At 35.3% G+C, this 15,377-nt stretch overlaps 1 protein-coding gene across 1 annotated transcript in view; it reads left to right on the top strand.

Annotated features, from left to right (window-relative positions):
- Window positions 1-6,402: 6,402 nt before the first annotated feature.
- LOC135447660 (uncharacterized) overlaps window positions 6,403-15,377 on the top strand; it is a 66,710-nt gene continuing 57,735 nt past the window's right edge. Inside the window, exon 1 of the mRNA XM_064712720.1 lies at window positions 6,403-6,593. Within this exon, the coding sequence (XP_064568790.1) occupies window positions 6,524-6,593 (70 nt within the window). The 5' untranslated portion in view covers window positions 6,403-6,523. The remainder of the gene's footprint in view (window positions 6,594-15,377) is intronic.

Below are 15,377 nucleotides of genomic sequence, written 5' to 3'. Positions count from 1 at the left end.
ATTGATCTATTAGCTCAGTTGCTTATTCTCTGGCTGGATATTACCCTTGATAGCCATTATCATTCCATTAGAGCAGCCTTGTCAATTTTTAATTGCTGATCATTTAAGATATATTCAGTATATGTAACAACTCCTTTTTTACTCATCAGTGGGAATTGTTTGCTATGCTACAAAGCTTTTAACTAATAGGAATTTTTCTTCTGTGTCATGTTAGTTTTTATGATTTTTCTCTTGGCGACATGAAATAAATCGCTCCTAACAGTTCTAATTCCACTATATTTTAGTTAATTATATGGATACAAATTTACATTTTAAATTAAAATTTATACACTTGAGAAAAAACTATTAAAAACTGTGGAAGAAATCAATAAAAAAAAAACATGTTTACTTCTACTTCCCTGCACATCTCATTCCATGCTCTTCAGTGCAGGCAGGGTGCACAGGCTGGTCTTGAATTTTCTGGTCTGTTGTGGTGCAAGTAAGGCTGATACTGACAGATATTGTACTTGCATAGCTGCTGAGAGATCAGAAATAGAAAATTGGGAGAAAATTCATGTCCCCAACCCAAAATTTGAGTTCCATTTTCCATTAGGAGATGGTGCTGAGTGCTGCCCATGGTAGCTGAGTGAATCTCTCTGTGCCATGTAGTGGTAAGACCAAGGATTGTCATATTCATATTTCATATTATTTTCATCTTGCAATTCAAGCAGCAAAGATGGGATCTAGACTGAGAGATCATACATCCAAAGTCAGTAAACTTTATTTCCAAAAGCAAGAGGGTTTTTCCCAGAGTTTTTTTGCTTTTCCTGATAGGTTTGGGCTTTTCCAAGTGTTCAGATTTGCAGAAATGCTGAGAGGTTGATGATAGCACACAAAGGCCAAGGTGAGTTTCCCCTGTAAAAACACTGATCATTTATTGTCTGGTGGCCTTCCTAAGATGTGATTTTTTAATCTCAAGATGAATTTTTGTCTGTATAAATACTGTGAAATCCCCACTGAGTCAGAAAACCTTTAAAAACAGAGAACTGGCAATTCTACATGAAAAACTTTCACATACACAAAAGGCACATCACCTCTTCAGCCCTCCACAAAGGGGATGGGAGCAGAAAAAAAACCAAACTGCATTGTTCCTCTCTGAGCCTTGAGTGGAACAGATAACATTATTGAAGGGAATCATACAGAGCCATGTTGGACAGTCCTTTCAGCAAGGATGGACTCTGGTTTTTCTCATTGTCTGCTTCGTATTGATACTGCTTTAGTGGCATAAAATACAATTTTATGAGTGTTGTTTCTTTGCTATCAGGTGGAGCCAAGAGGGTAAACACCTGCCACTGGTAATAATAGTGGCTTTTGGGGGGTAAAGTTGGAAGGGGTGATACTGCAAATAAAAGTCAGTTTGACAGGGAGGAGTAAAATCAGTGTTAATGCTGTTTGGTTTTGAAGAAGGCTTTATTGAAGTTGGAGGGGAGACGACCCACCTTGCATTGGTCAGCCATCGACCCCGATTTATTAATCAATCAATCACCTTTTATAACAGTGTTAATTCACTTCATGCACATTGCAAAATCTGAGCTCACAATAGGCCAGAGATTACACACCAACTCCTCCTTATGTTTCCAATACCAAGATTTGGGTTCTCAAAATTATTCTTGCTTTCCCAAAACAGCCAAAGATAGAACATCCACTTGTTATGAGAAAGCTGCCTGAGAACTCTGATGTGCAAGGCTCTCAAGGCCTTCATGTTTGTCACTTTTACCTGTAATTAAAAATAACCTGAGAACCTCTGCTGTTCACAGAAGCAGGCTGTGAGAATCTGCTCCTCACAGCTGCCTTCTAGGCCATCCCTGAAAAAATCTCCAACAAGGCTTGATAAATTGAAAAGCAAAATTAAAGCATTAGGTCTATATAGTAAATGAGAATTAATAATCTAATAAAATGTAACATTAGTAAGAAATAATAGAGGAGATATAAACACTATCAGTGCAGATAAGCTCTGCTCTGGGACACACAAGTCTGGCAATGGCTCTGGTTTCTGCAGGTGCCTTTGGTGCCCTCTGTCATGTATTTAGCAAGTTCATTTCTGGAAGGGAAATGAGGATCTAATACTGCAAATTGGCCAATTTCTACTCTTCCAAATCAAACTTTTGTGTGGAGGATACTGAAGTTTCAGTACTGGTGAATTTAATATTTTCTTGGCTTTTTTAGCAAGTTTTTCACAACCCTTTTCTTCCAGTTTATGGGTTGATTTCTTTAACTTTTTCTTTGATTTTCCCCACTATTTTTTTTAATTTCACTGAGTTCTTATCTGTGCTCACAGTAAGCTTAATTCGTTTCTCTTGCCCTGCAGAGCACTCCAGTAATTACTGAAACTGCCAATGAAGAAACAACTACAAAGCAAGAATCAAATGTGTGCTATAAATAAGGTATTGAATTCTGTTTGACTGCACAGGGCAACAATTTCTAAAAATTGCTGAAGAGTCCAATAAACAAGGTAGATCTTGAAGATGTTTGTCTGTACAAACCTGAAGAGAAACCCCACAAATTGCTTTGCACAAATGGGAAATGAGATGCAGTTTTAAACTTGCAAGTACTTAAATATGTAATTACTTGTTCTAAGAGTAATAGCAGGGGAAAATCATGGAGAATCCAAAGTGGGGTTGTTCTTGTCCATGCCCTTTCTGTTTAGATGTGCAATTCTTAACCAAATTTCCCAGTTCACACTTCACCCTTTGTCTGTCAGAGATTTCTAACTAATTTCTTCCCCAGTACTGCAGGTTTTGGAGGTGGAAATGGGGAATATGTTTGAGGTAACTGTGAGCAGGACTGAAAGGTGACTCAGCCCCAAGTCTCTCTGCCAAACACCTATTTAAGTCCCTGACTCCTAAAATAAATGTTCAGAGCAGCTTTGCCAGTCAACTCCAAAATTTTCAAGTCAGTTTTCAACTGAAAATTTGATTTGATTTTGGAGTTAGCTGAACATCAAGTGGTCCAAGTGCTATTTAAAATGAATTCCTGGAAGTGTGGGAGTCATCCCTGAGAGCTCAAAAGCAAATCCTGAGTGTCTGGGACTCTCTGGGAGATGTCTCACAGTCAAGCAGAGGCCAGAGAATTCACCTTGTGCTGTGACACATTTTGGGTGCCCCTCCATGTGCAAATGATAGGATTTGAGAATAAGGTGACTTGGCCACACTGATGGGATTTTAATGGGAGAATCAGCTGGAGATGCACGTGCTGTCCCAACTGCACAAAGGTACTGTAAATGCATTCTGCTTGAATATAATTTATTGCTTTTTCCTCTGTGATTAGAGAAAGCAGACGAGCCCTGCTCTGCACTCAAGGAAATTAGGGAATCAATTTCATGGGAGAGGCAATAACAAACAAACAGAAAGCTCTGGGTTAGCACAGGAATATTCACATTTACAAAGTTGTGCAGGTTAAGCAAAAAAGTTTCTTCTTTTTGTAGAGTGATTTTTCATTTTGCACTAGAGGCTTTTAGGGTTATTAAATGTCTAGATTTTAAAGTGTATTTCATCAACTGAAGCAGAACAGGAGCCAAATTTGGGGTTTTGATACGCAAGCATCACTCTCACTAATTCCATTATGAACTTTACATTTATATTCAAAAAAGCCCTGCCTGACTCTGCAGTGTGTGCTGTATGAGATATGAGAATCACAGAATATTCTGGCTCGGAAGGGCCCAGAAGGATCGAATCCAGCTATTAATGAATGATCCATGCAGGGATCAAACCCTCACCTTGGGCTTGTTGCACCCCAGAAGTGAGGGCCCTGGCACTGCAGCACACACTCAGTAACTCACATTTCCTTATGGCTCAAAATTTACAAATAATTGATCTCTTTCTGTCTCCTTGTTCTTTTTAACCTTGAAATTATATTTTATCTCCACTAGGGAGCAGCAAATGACACAAAAATATCATTACTGCTCTAATCCCATGGAAAGGAACACGGGAGAAATGGGACTAAGACTTTTAAATTCAATAATCTGGCAGGTTACAAATACATTCACTTTCAATTCTTGTGTGAACAACTGTGATTTTTGAAAACTAAACAGTAGCTTTATCTCTTTTTCTCTCTTTAGCTCAGTTCATTTAAAGTCCCACTGTACAAATTTTCTTTTTGTAGATAAAATAGGTTTTCTTTCATCTTCAAACTGCTATAAAAGGGTTAAGAAAGGGCCTGAATGCTTCAGTTGGCCTCAGATGGAAGCTCAGTTCGATTTCTCTTTTACTATGTGTATTTTTTAATAGTGTTTCTCTTATAAAAGCACTTTGAATTAAGGCATATATATATTCTGAATATTTAAATTTTTTTAATGTTATTTAATTTCTTCTCCTCCTACTTGTCTTTGCACTCTGAAGAAGAAGAAATAAAGATTTAAAGAGTGCACTGAAAAATATATGACATTCATCCTTTTTAGTCTGGTTAGACTAAACACACGAGATAATGTAAGGAAAGTGGATACACACAAATTAAAAGAGCAAGCAGCTGGGATGGCATTGAGTTTCTTCTGGACAAATGGGCTAAAACTTAAGAAAAAATTAAACTTTTTTTTTTGTGGCTGTCAGCTGCTAAACTAGGGAATCATTTTCTAATAAAAGTGATGAATGCTCCCTTTTGGAGTCCTTCAGGAGTGGGCAGGGGAAAGCTCTGAACAATACAGAGCAGAAACCCTTGCAGTGACAGAGGCTCCATCACCTTTTTTCTTGCTCTGAACTTTGCTTCCTTCTGCCACTGAACTGGAATATGGAAATGACAGATATTAAAAACAGGAAATTTCCAAAACAGATTTGGGACTTGAGTTTTCAGGTGATTTATTGGTTGGATAAAGACATAACTTTGTAGAAATAACAATGATGTGAGTGTATAACCAGTGCTCTTCATGCCTTTACTTCTGCACTGGACATTGCTGGGTGTTAAAAGTATCTCTAAAAACTCACCACCTTCCCAGAAAAACAGGCAATTATATTTTTGAAAGATAGACATTTTTTGGTTGTTTTTTATCAAATATATAAGGAGGAAAAACTTCACAGCAACTTTGGAAGCTGCTTGCTCTCAGTTCTCTGTGGCCTGGGAGAACTCTGGAGTGTGTTTTGAATATCAGCACTCCAAGGGTGCTGTGTCCAGCCCAGGAGGCAGCGCTGGTGGCACATTCTGTCCTGGCTCTTTGGAACACCAGGCAGCCCTGAGGCACTGCAGGAGCCCCTTTAGGATCTCATCCACCTGAAATTCCTGCTCCAGCTCCTTTCTGCTGTCACACACATGGAAATCCAGATCATTTAAATGGCTCCAACCTGTCGCAGAAGATGAAGGCCTTTGCCGGGGTCGAGCCATTTGTTGGTGAGGGGAGACTCAGACACTCAATATGAGAGATAAGCAAATTCTGTTTATTGAAGAGAGCATCAGACACTTATACAGCAAATAATAAGCTTATGAATATTCTGTAAGCTAAGCAATCTATTGGTTAAACTATACTATCAACTCTTCCTCATTCCTTAGGGGTTACATCTCTCTTTTCTCATGCCTCTTTCACTGTTTGTTATCCTACCACAGCTAGGCCCAAGGACACTGATATCTGTGCAGGTGCAGGACTTGGAATTAGCCATGGTTTTGTACTTTTCCATTTTCTAGCAGCTAAATTCCCAACACCAACCAACTCAGAGCCTCCCTCTGCTGTGTCCTCTTCCAGGCTGAGATGTTGAACTCCTTTGGCTGAACTGGAGTCAATGTCTTCAGAAATGACGGGAGCTATAGGGAAATGTCAATTTTGTGTCTGAGTGACTCTTCCCACCCAAACCAGAGCACTGAGGTGCTGGGGTGCACTTGGTGCCTCTTGGGGCTACCTAAAACCAGACAAAATTAAGGGAATAAAAAGCAGTTCTATTTATTGAAGGGTCTTCAGGTACATTTAGGGCAGATGAAGCCCCCCAGGGGCTACACCCTAAAATTGACAACAAGTTACGGGTTTGCGCACTTTTATAAGCTTGGTCCATTTGTATATGGGGGGTTAATTTTCTAATTACAGCTTCAGGTAATGAAGTCATTGACCCCAAGTTTGCTCCCCCCCCAAATTCACTTTGGTTTGCATTTCTTGGGGACTGAGTGAGGTGTCCTTGATTGCCGGGCCTGGAGAGGAATTGTTGTGTCTGCCCAAACTGGGAAAGCAGCAGCTCACACTGTACATGGAGTTCAGTTATTCACTAAAGAGCTGCAGAGTTACAAATACATGAAATATAGGAAGGCTGAAGTCCTAAGGCTTCACACCCAGCTCTGCCAAGAGCAGGCAGGGACCATGGCTTGGAGACTCAGCTGAAATCCCTTGGGAAAATCTTAATCAGCAGGATTGGATCTATCTGGAGCCTGGTCTGCCCTGGGGGCACAGCTCCCACAAAGGGCTGAGGGGAGCAGGAGTGAGCCCACAGCTCCAGAGCTGCTCCAGGATGGATGGGACACTCTGAACATTCCCTCCCTCACCTCAGAGCTCCTCTGGCCCTGCTGTGGAGGGAGAATGCACTGCAGGGTTCTCCTGCTCTGTCTGTTTGTGCCCAGGCTGCGTCCAGAAAATGAGAGCACTGAGGGTAAGAAAAATATCTAATGAGAAGGTACTGAAAGTATTTTCAATTGACTTTTTCCTCTGCCAAAAGGAAATGTAAACACTCAGATTTCTCAGTTTTCATGTGCCATGCATGAAAGTGATTGGGATAATTTACATTCACACTTATTTTGATAGGCAGGGAATAGATAAGTGGTGAATTAAACTTTTTCTCTCCACCATCTGTATCCAAAAGCAGGAGCATTAGGAGCATGGCAAGTGATGCTGGTTTGGGATGCAATTATATTTCAATGAAAAGGTAAATGTTTGGAAAATACCTGAAAGATGACCATAAGTTTGTGGGCTCATTAGGATTGCAATGAACATAAACTATTGAGTTCCATTGAATTATTTATGGAGTTTTAGGACATAAGATTTCTGTCATTCTGTTGACTGTGTTATAATTAGAATAACTCTGGCATCAGCATCAAGTTGCACACAAACCAAAAATAAATAGGATCAATCATAAGATCATAGTATTGAGTGAAAAAGCTAAAGTATGACGAGTTCCTAATACATGAAAAAAAAAAAAAACTCGTAAAATTCAGCTGCTCTGTTAAGACAGAATGTTGAAGGTGTTGGAATTTTTCACTGACACAATGGTACAGATTTCATAACATATTTAAATATTTTATGCTTCTTCCTTGTAAATCTAACATGGAATCATCAGTGACTATTCTGGTCAAATTTCCACATTTGTCAGAGCCTGAGCTGCTAACTCTGACAAAAATCAGTCTGTAGTCTCAGGTGCACCTGCACCTGTGATCTGGTTTAATTTCTTGGGGCTTACTCTGCAGCCAGGGGTAGAATTAAGCCCCAGCACCTCAAGCAAAACTATTCTGCCATCTTTTTTTTTTTTTTAATGAAGTTTTTAAGTTTAGAAACTAATCTCATAGAAAGTTTTTCTGATGCAAACCTCTGGCCTTGAGAATTGCAATGGATTTTTCATCCCTCTTAAGCAGTCATCAGTTTTCTTACAACCAGTCTCCGTGTTTTCCAGGATTACTTAGTGTCAGCAAATTTCCATTCTTTTGATTTGCTTTCCTAAGTAGAACTTCTAGTAGAAATAAATTACTCTATAACTAATCCAGCTTGCATATTTTATCAGCATTCTTTCCATCATTTGTTTTCTTTGCATTTATTTTAATCTTGCCTGTTAGAAATAATGTAGTGATTTAAGAATCTACCCTGTGCAGCACTATTGTAATATCTGTCAGCAGCAAGATGGGACCTTTTATGCTTCATTTTACCTGAAGTTGTTCCCTTAAAAAAAGATAATTTGTGATTCTCACCAGTGAAGCAAACCTCAGTTCCTCTTTGCACTGTGCCATTGGTTGTTGTTGTTGTCCCATATTTAAGAAATAGGAAGTGTGGACACCTTCAGTGGGGGTGTTTTAGGATTATTTTTGGTTTTGGGGCCCAGTGACAGCCCTGCTTTTGGCAGGGCCATTCTGCAAGTCCTGACTTAAGGAACTCAATATTTTGTACACATAATGAACATCTGGTGACAAGGCACTCGGAGCAACAACAACAACACCAAAAAAAAAAAGAGAAGGGGAAAATGAGGAGGAGGAGGAAAAGCAAAAGGCAGTAAAATCTTTTGCATGCCTGCTACTTTTATGGCTTAAAATATTTTTTTCCTTCAATCAGTGCATCTAGGGAAACTTTTTTTGATGTAACAATCAATTTTTAACAAGGAAAAAAGTCTGAACTCATAAATATTGTATGTATTAATTGTGAAGCTTAATGGAACACTTTGTGTTTCTGAACAACTCGTTTACATAATTAAAATCTCCTTTGATCTGTGAGTAAATGATTTAATCTTAATGCTCATTAGTCTAAATGGGTCTTCTATTCAATTGTATCAAGATGCTATGGAAAATTCTCAGACCTTTAGAAAATATTTGTCAGTTGTTAAGTAAACAGAAACCTATCTGTGAACAGAAATCTTTTATCTCTGCAAAAGAATTTGACTCTAAAACTAATTCAGATTAAAGCTTCTTTTATTTTCTTTTATCTGACATTTTGGTTTCAATAGCACTTCAATGAAATATGGGAGAGGGTTGTTCAATTTATAGTCAGTAACTACTTCACTACAAAAAGAATTTAGTCCTTGAAAATAAAACATGAAATGACAGAAAAGAGAATGTCAGATAGGTGCACCTCCAACTGAGGCATTAATTTTTGTAGCTTCACTGCTATTTTCTTGTGGGTGTTGCTCAGGAGTCCCTGTGGATATGGCAAAGCTCAGGAACATCTGGGAAATGCTCAACAAGATTTTTCATCTTCAGAATTCATGTACCAGCAGCAGCACCATGACAGCATTTATCTGCCAAGGGTTTCCACCTTTAGGTGTCCAGGGTAGGATCCTTTCTTCCAGTCTTTCCCTCTCAAATGCTGAGTACAAAACCCCTCACCCAAACGAGGAGCTGCACATCTCCCTTGGATCTTCAGGGATCCTGAATATCCTGATTCAAACAAAGAGAGCTGAGAAATTGGGCATCAGTGTCACTACACTCATTTTTTCCTCAAAAACTCTAAACCAAATAATTTATTTTGAAAATAGTCCTTTTTCATTATCCCATCTGTAATTTTTTTTTTTAAGCCACTTCTCCTTCCCACAGGGAGCTTTTTCCTTTTTTTTTGAAAAAGGTAAGAATTTTAATTAGCTCAGGTGGTGCAATAAACACAAACATCTGTGTCCCTTTATGAAGGGCTGCTCTCAGCCCCTTGCCTCTCTCAAGAACAAATTCACGGCACAGAAACAGCCCAGAGTCACCTTGGGCCTGGTGGGCACAGGTCCTGCCAGGCTGTGTCACATCCCAGCCCCTCCTGGAATATTGGGAAAGGCAGGGCCAGCACTCAGCTGTCGGATCTCAAGATCTCAGTCCTGAGATGCTGAGCCACCGAGACCCTGGGGGGGCTCGGGAGTCCTGGAATGTTGCCAGAAGTGTCTGGTGGCTGGACTTTAACCCTACACAGGAGACGACAAGGATGAGGGCTTCACAGGGTGAATGGTGAAGGGATTGGTTAATTAGAGGGTGAAACACAGGGTTTAGGATTTATGTACAGGGGGGTTTGAAGGAGTAAGATGGAGGAATTGGGGTGTGTCCTACCCTCCTTCTTCTTCCTCCTCTCCTCCATCTTCTTTGGCCACGGTGGCACCTTTGGATTGGTTATTACTAAGAGTACACCGAGTTATAACAATAGATGGTATTGGGGAAAAATGATAAATATTGTATACGTAGCAAGGGGTATAAAGATACGTGGCAGTCAGGGGGACGGCACAGTGTGCCCATGGCTGACTGCTGAGCAGATCTCTGTTCGGCTGAAAGAACATCTTTTAGATAAACAATTAATAAACATAAAACCAGAAAGAAGAACTGAAGCCTCTTCTCGTCCTTCGACACGCGGGCTGCCCCAAGGCCACCACGGGCCTTCCAGGCCCCTCAAACAGCCGAGATAAACCAGACACTCAGCCACTGTCCCCTGGCCCCAGGGACCCTTCTGGCGCTTTGGGGACATCTTGAGCCAGAAGGTTGAATCCATATTTAATTCCTCTTGAAGCTGCTCTCTTCCACACAGTAATCCATGGCAGATGTGTCAGTGGGGCTGTGGCACAGCTGCAAAGGCGGTTGGGATGGAACACTCCTGTGTACACTGACCAAATAGTCAATGTTTAAATATTCAATGTTTCGAATTCAATATTTCAATGGAAAAATATTAAAAATGGATATTTCACATTTCTTTAATATTAGCTATGTGTAGCTTGTTTTATTTTCCTCTTGTAGAGTTTGAGTTGGTGTGTTTATCTACTAAAAAATAATTTTTTTAACTTGTCAGGGCTTTATTTGGAAGTAATTTTTAACATTAGTCTTAAATTAGAATTGCTTGTTTCCAAAGGTTGCCTTATAGCAAGGTGAAACTTTTAATTTATGATACTAATTCACTCTTTAACAAAAAAACGAAATTTGTCTTGGCTATAATATTCAGTTACTGAAACTGTTACTGGGCTGATTTCAGTGCTTAGTTTGGATTATTTTCTGCTGAAATTCCAGATTTACTGTAATTTAATTATAGAAAATGTGAGTTATCATTTTACCCAGTTCTATCTCATTTGAATTCTTTCATATTTATCAAAAATACTGACTATAATTCAGTCTAAATACAAGCAAAATACCCATGACTTCAATTTATGTAAATAATTAAGGCTTGGCTTTAATGACTGAAGTCGTTGGGTATTTTTTAATCAAAACAAAGGGAAAAAAAAAAGAGATTTAAAAAAAAGAAAAAAACCCTGTGGTATCAATTTCAGCTGAAGGAAACAGGTTTTTGGCTGTGCTGAGTGTTGAGAATTTACATAGCAAAGTGCAAACACCCAAGAAAACACACCTCAGTGCTCGGAAGGGCTGGTGCAATATTTGTGCAAACAGGGAACGAGACGTGGCTCTGGCAGGGTTTGCCTTGGCATGGCACTGAGGAGCTGGAACATTTCTGGAATCGCCTGAGGGCTTTGGGCTCCTGAAGAACTCGGTGTAGAAAAGAGCACCAGGGCTCTGCACTGATGCTCTGCAGCTCTCAGAGCCCAATGCAGATTTTTAGCTATTACTCGCTTTTAAATTTGAAACAGACAAAGAATTTTAATGTGGAAAATCAACGTGAAACAGGTTCTTTTTTTTTTTTTTCCTCTCTCTTTCATGTTTTTGTAGCTTGAATAAGCATTTCCTCTCTCACTCTTTGTAAGTACTGATAATAATGTGAAAAAAGTGCCTGAGCATCTCTTAAATCATTGTGAGGACTGCAGGGTGGATTTCTCATTTCAGCAGCATCGATACAGAAAATAGCCACAAAGCAGAGATGAAGTTCTCTCATCCCAAGTTACTGCCTAGGATTTACTTGCATGGCTTTCTAACAATATAAATAAGCATCTAACTTTGGGAACAAAACTAAAGAATTTGAACTCTATTTGACTGATAAAGTTTGGGGGAAAAAATCAGAAAAAAAGCTTTTCAGCAAGAGTCTCATCAGTTTTAATTTCTGTGCAAACAAGTGGTGTGCAGTGATTTTAGAATTGTTTTTGTTGGTCAGAGGGCTTTGCAAGAAGACATCTGGGGTGGTTTTTGACACGTTTTTGAATAAGACATCAGAGCTTGGATTGCTCTCCATAGATGTGTGCTGTGCAATCCCCATTTCAGATGCCAAGGTACAAAGCATCTCCCATAAAAGCAGCCCAATGTTATTGCTATAAAAATGTTACAGAATCAACACACAGACATTTACAATCAGCCAGCTGAAACATTCTCTGCATGGACTTGGCTCATGGAGAGACAGTTCTGGAGTGGTTTGTGCTGAAATCTCATGGGCAAATTGAAATATGCTTAAAACCTTAAATAAGTGCATCGTAAATTGTGAATTTTAATAATTTATTAGTAAATTTATTAGTATTAATAGAGTATCAGTGAGCTCTAGCAATGTTTTTTTCCAAATAATTTTATTTTTTCAGTCCCAATGAAAAGTTGTCCATGGCTTAAAATTTAGGGCACTTTGTAAAAATATTTGGAGTGAAGTTCCATTCAATGCACACTGCAGAGAGGAAATTCCTGGAGCACAGATTAAAGAAAGGTGTGTTTCAAAAATATATTACTGTATTTTCAGCTTAATTATATTGATCTGAACTGAAGCCATTTTTATATTTGTAAAGAATTTTTAGTATTTTCCCTATTTTGATGTTTTTTACTTACCCGAATTTCTTAATCAACCCTACTACATGATGGATGATTGTCAGAATAATAACTTGCATTATTGAAAATAATATAAAACGTAAGCATTCAGCTTCTGTACACCAGTGGCTGGGTTTGCTTTAAAAGAAAAAAATAGAAATTTTCATTTCTGAAATATTTTATACCAAGCTATAGAGCTATAAGTAGTTTAAAATTTATTTTTTAAAATTATTATTGTTCCATCAGCAAAGGAAAAGACAAGTGGAGAAAATTGGCCCAACCTGCAAAATTTCAGCATTTATAAAAAAAGGAATATAAAAGAAAGGGCAAATATGTTAGAATATAAAAGAATAGGTATAAGTTAAGAAACTGAGCTCCAAAATCAAAGAGTGCATTGTCTGCAAAATTTGGGATCAAAGACTTTCCTTGCCAAATTAGACGGATTCTTGCAATGAACTTAACTTTCTGTGACATTGGGCATAAAGTGTTTCGCACAGGCAAAATATTTTTACAGGAGATTCTGACAAACACAATTTTGGTGCTATTTTATAAGCAGTCCTGTGAGTACTTGTTCTTTGGAGATCTAAGGCCAGGGGTTCTCCCTGAAGAGCAGGAAAACAAAGTGGCCCTTTATGCAAGAACACTGGTTCATTCAGGGGGAAATTCAATATCACAGGGAAGAGTGTCAGAGAGCCGGCTGGTGGGCACAGCAAAACCGGGAAAAGCAGCAGTGAAATATCTTTTATCTGCCTCCACAATTAATGTTCGGGGAGGTAGAGTTAAAAAATATAGTTAAAAAATATAGTTAAAAAATATAGTTAAAAAATATAGTTAAAAAATATAGTTAAAAAATAATAGTTAAAAAATAATAGTTAAAAAATAATAGTTAAAAAATAAATAGTCAAAAAATAAATAGTTAAAAAATAGTCAAAAAATAGTCAAAAAATAAATAGCTAAAAAATAGTTAAAAAAATAAATAGTTAAAAAATAGTTAAAAAATAAATAGTTAAAAAATAAATAAAAAATAAATAGTTTAAAAAATAGTTTAAAAAATAGTTTAAAAAATAGTTTAAAAAATAGTTTAAAAAATAGTTTAAAAAATAGTTAAAAAATAGTTAAAAAATAGTTAAAAAATAGTTAAAAAACTAGTTAAAAAACTAGTTAAAAAACTAGTTAAAAAAATAATAGTTAAAAAATAGTTAAAAAATAAATAGTTAAAAAATAGTTAAAAAATATAGTTAAAAAATATAGTTAAAAAATATAGTTAAAAAATATAGTTAAAAAATAATAGTTAAAAAATAATAGTTAAAAAATAATAGTTAAAAAATAATAGTTAAAAAATAATAGTTAAAAAATAATAGTTAAAAAATAATAGTTAAAAAATAATAGTTAAAAAATAAATAGTTAAAAAATAATAGTTAAAAATATATAGTAAAAAAATAGTTAAAAAAATAAATAGTTAAAAATATATAGCTAAAAAATAGTTAAAAAATAAATAGCTAAAAAATAGTTAAAAAATAAATAGTTAAAAAATAGTTAAAAAATAAATAGCTAAAAAATAGTTAAAAAATAAATAGCTAAAAAATAGTTAAAAAATAAATAGCTAAAAAATAGTTAAAAAATAAATAGTTAAAAAATAGTTAAAAAATAGTTAAAAAATAAATAGTTAAAAAATAGTTAAAAAATAAATACTTAAAAAATAGTTAAAAAATAAACAGTTAAAAAATAGTTTAAAAAAAATAGTTAAAAAATAGTTTAAAAATAAATAGTTAAAAAATAGTTTAAAAATAAATAGTTAAAAAATAGTTAAAAAAATAAATAGTTAAAAAATAAATAGTTAAAAAATAAATAGTTAAAAAATAAATAGTTAAAAAATAATAGTTAAAAAATAATAGTTAAAAAATAATAGTTAAAAAATAATAGTTAAAAAATAATAGTTAAAAAATAAATAGTTAAAAAATAAATAGCTAAAAAATAGTTAAAAAAATAAATAGTTAAAAAATAGTTAAAAAAATAAATAGTTAAAAAATAAATAGTTAAAAAATAGTTAAAAAAATAAATAGTTAAAAAATAAATAGTTAAAAAATAGTTAAAAAAATAAATAGTTAAAAAATAAATAGTTAAAAAATAGTTAAAAAATAAATAGCTAAAAAATAGTTAAAAAATAAATAGCTAAAAAATAGTTAAAAAATAAATAGTTAAAAAATAGTTAAAAAATAGTTAAAAAATAAATAGTTAAAAAATAGTTAAAAAAATAAATAGTTAAAAAATAAATAGTTAAAAATAAATAGTTAAAAAAATAGTTTAAAAAATAGTTAAAAAATAGTTAAAAAATAAATAGTTAAAAAATAAATAGTTAAAAAATAAATAGTTTAAAAAATAGTTAAAAAATAAATAGTTAAAAAATAGTTAAAAATAAATAGTTAAAAAAATAAATAGTTAAAAATAAATAGTTAAAAAATAGTTAAAAAAATAAATAGTTAAAAAATAGTTAAAAAATAAATAGTTAAAAAATAGTTAAAAAATAAATAGTTAAAAAATAGTTAAAAAATAAATAGTTAAAAAATAGTTAAAAAATAAATAGTTAAAAAATAAATAGTTAAAAAATAAATAGTTAAAAAATAAATAGTTAAAAAAATAGTTTAGTTTTAAAAAGTTTAAAATAATTTGGTTATTGTCACTAAAATTCTTGGTTTCCCTCTTTCAGAGCAGGTGTGTTGATGTCCCAGTAGGAAGGGCACTTTAGAAGCTCAGGCCGGTGTCCAGGATGAGCCCAGAATTCATCTTTCCCAGAGGATTTCCCTGCTGGCAGCAGCTTGCCCTCCCCAGGGCACAGGGGGTGTGGGATGTGCCTTTCTTTGGTGACCTTGGATGGATTTTTCTTCCATGAACTCACCCAGGTCCTTCTACAGACCAAGCAGGTGACCAGATTTTGTCATTTCATCATTCTGGAAATGCAATGCCAACCTGGTTTTCTAACCCAGCATTGGAATTTTTCATCATGTCCCATCTTGCTATTTGCATTAAAGTCCAAACTCTGATTAATGGCA

The sequence above is a fragment of the Zonotrichia leucophrys genome, chromosome 4A (genome assembly GCF_028769735.1).
Source record: "Zonotrichia leucophrys gambelii isolate GWCS_2022_RI chromosome 4A, RI_Zleu_2.0, whole genome shotgun sequence".
In the NCBI taxonomy this organism is placed as follows: domain Eukaryota; kingdom Metazoa; phylum Chordata; class Aves; order Passeriformes; family Passerellidae; genus Zonotrichia; species Zonotrichia leucophrys.
The sequence above is the reverse complement of the archived record's forward strand: the minus strand, read 5'-3'. Positions and strand labels throughout refer to the sequence as shown.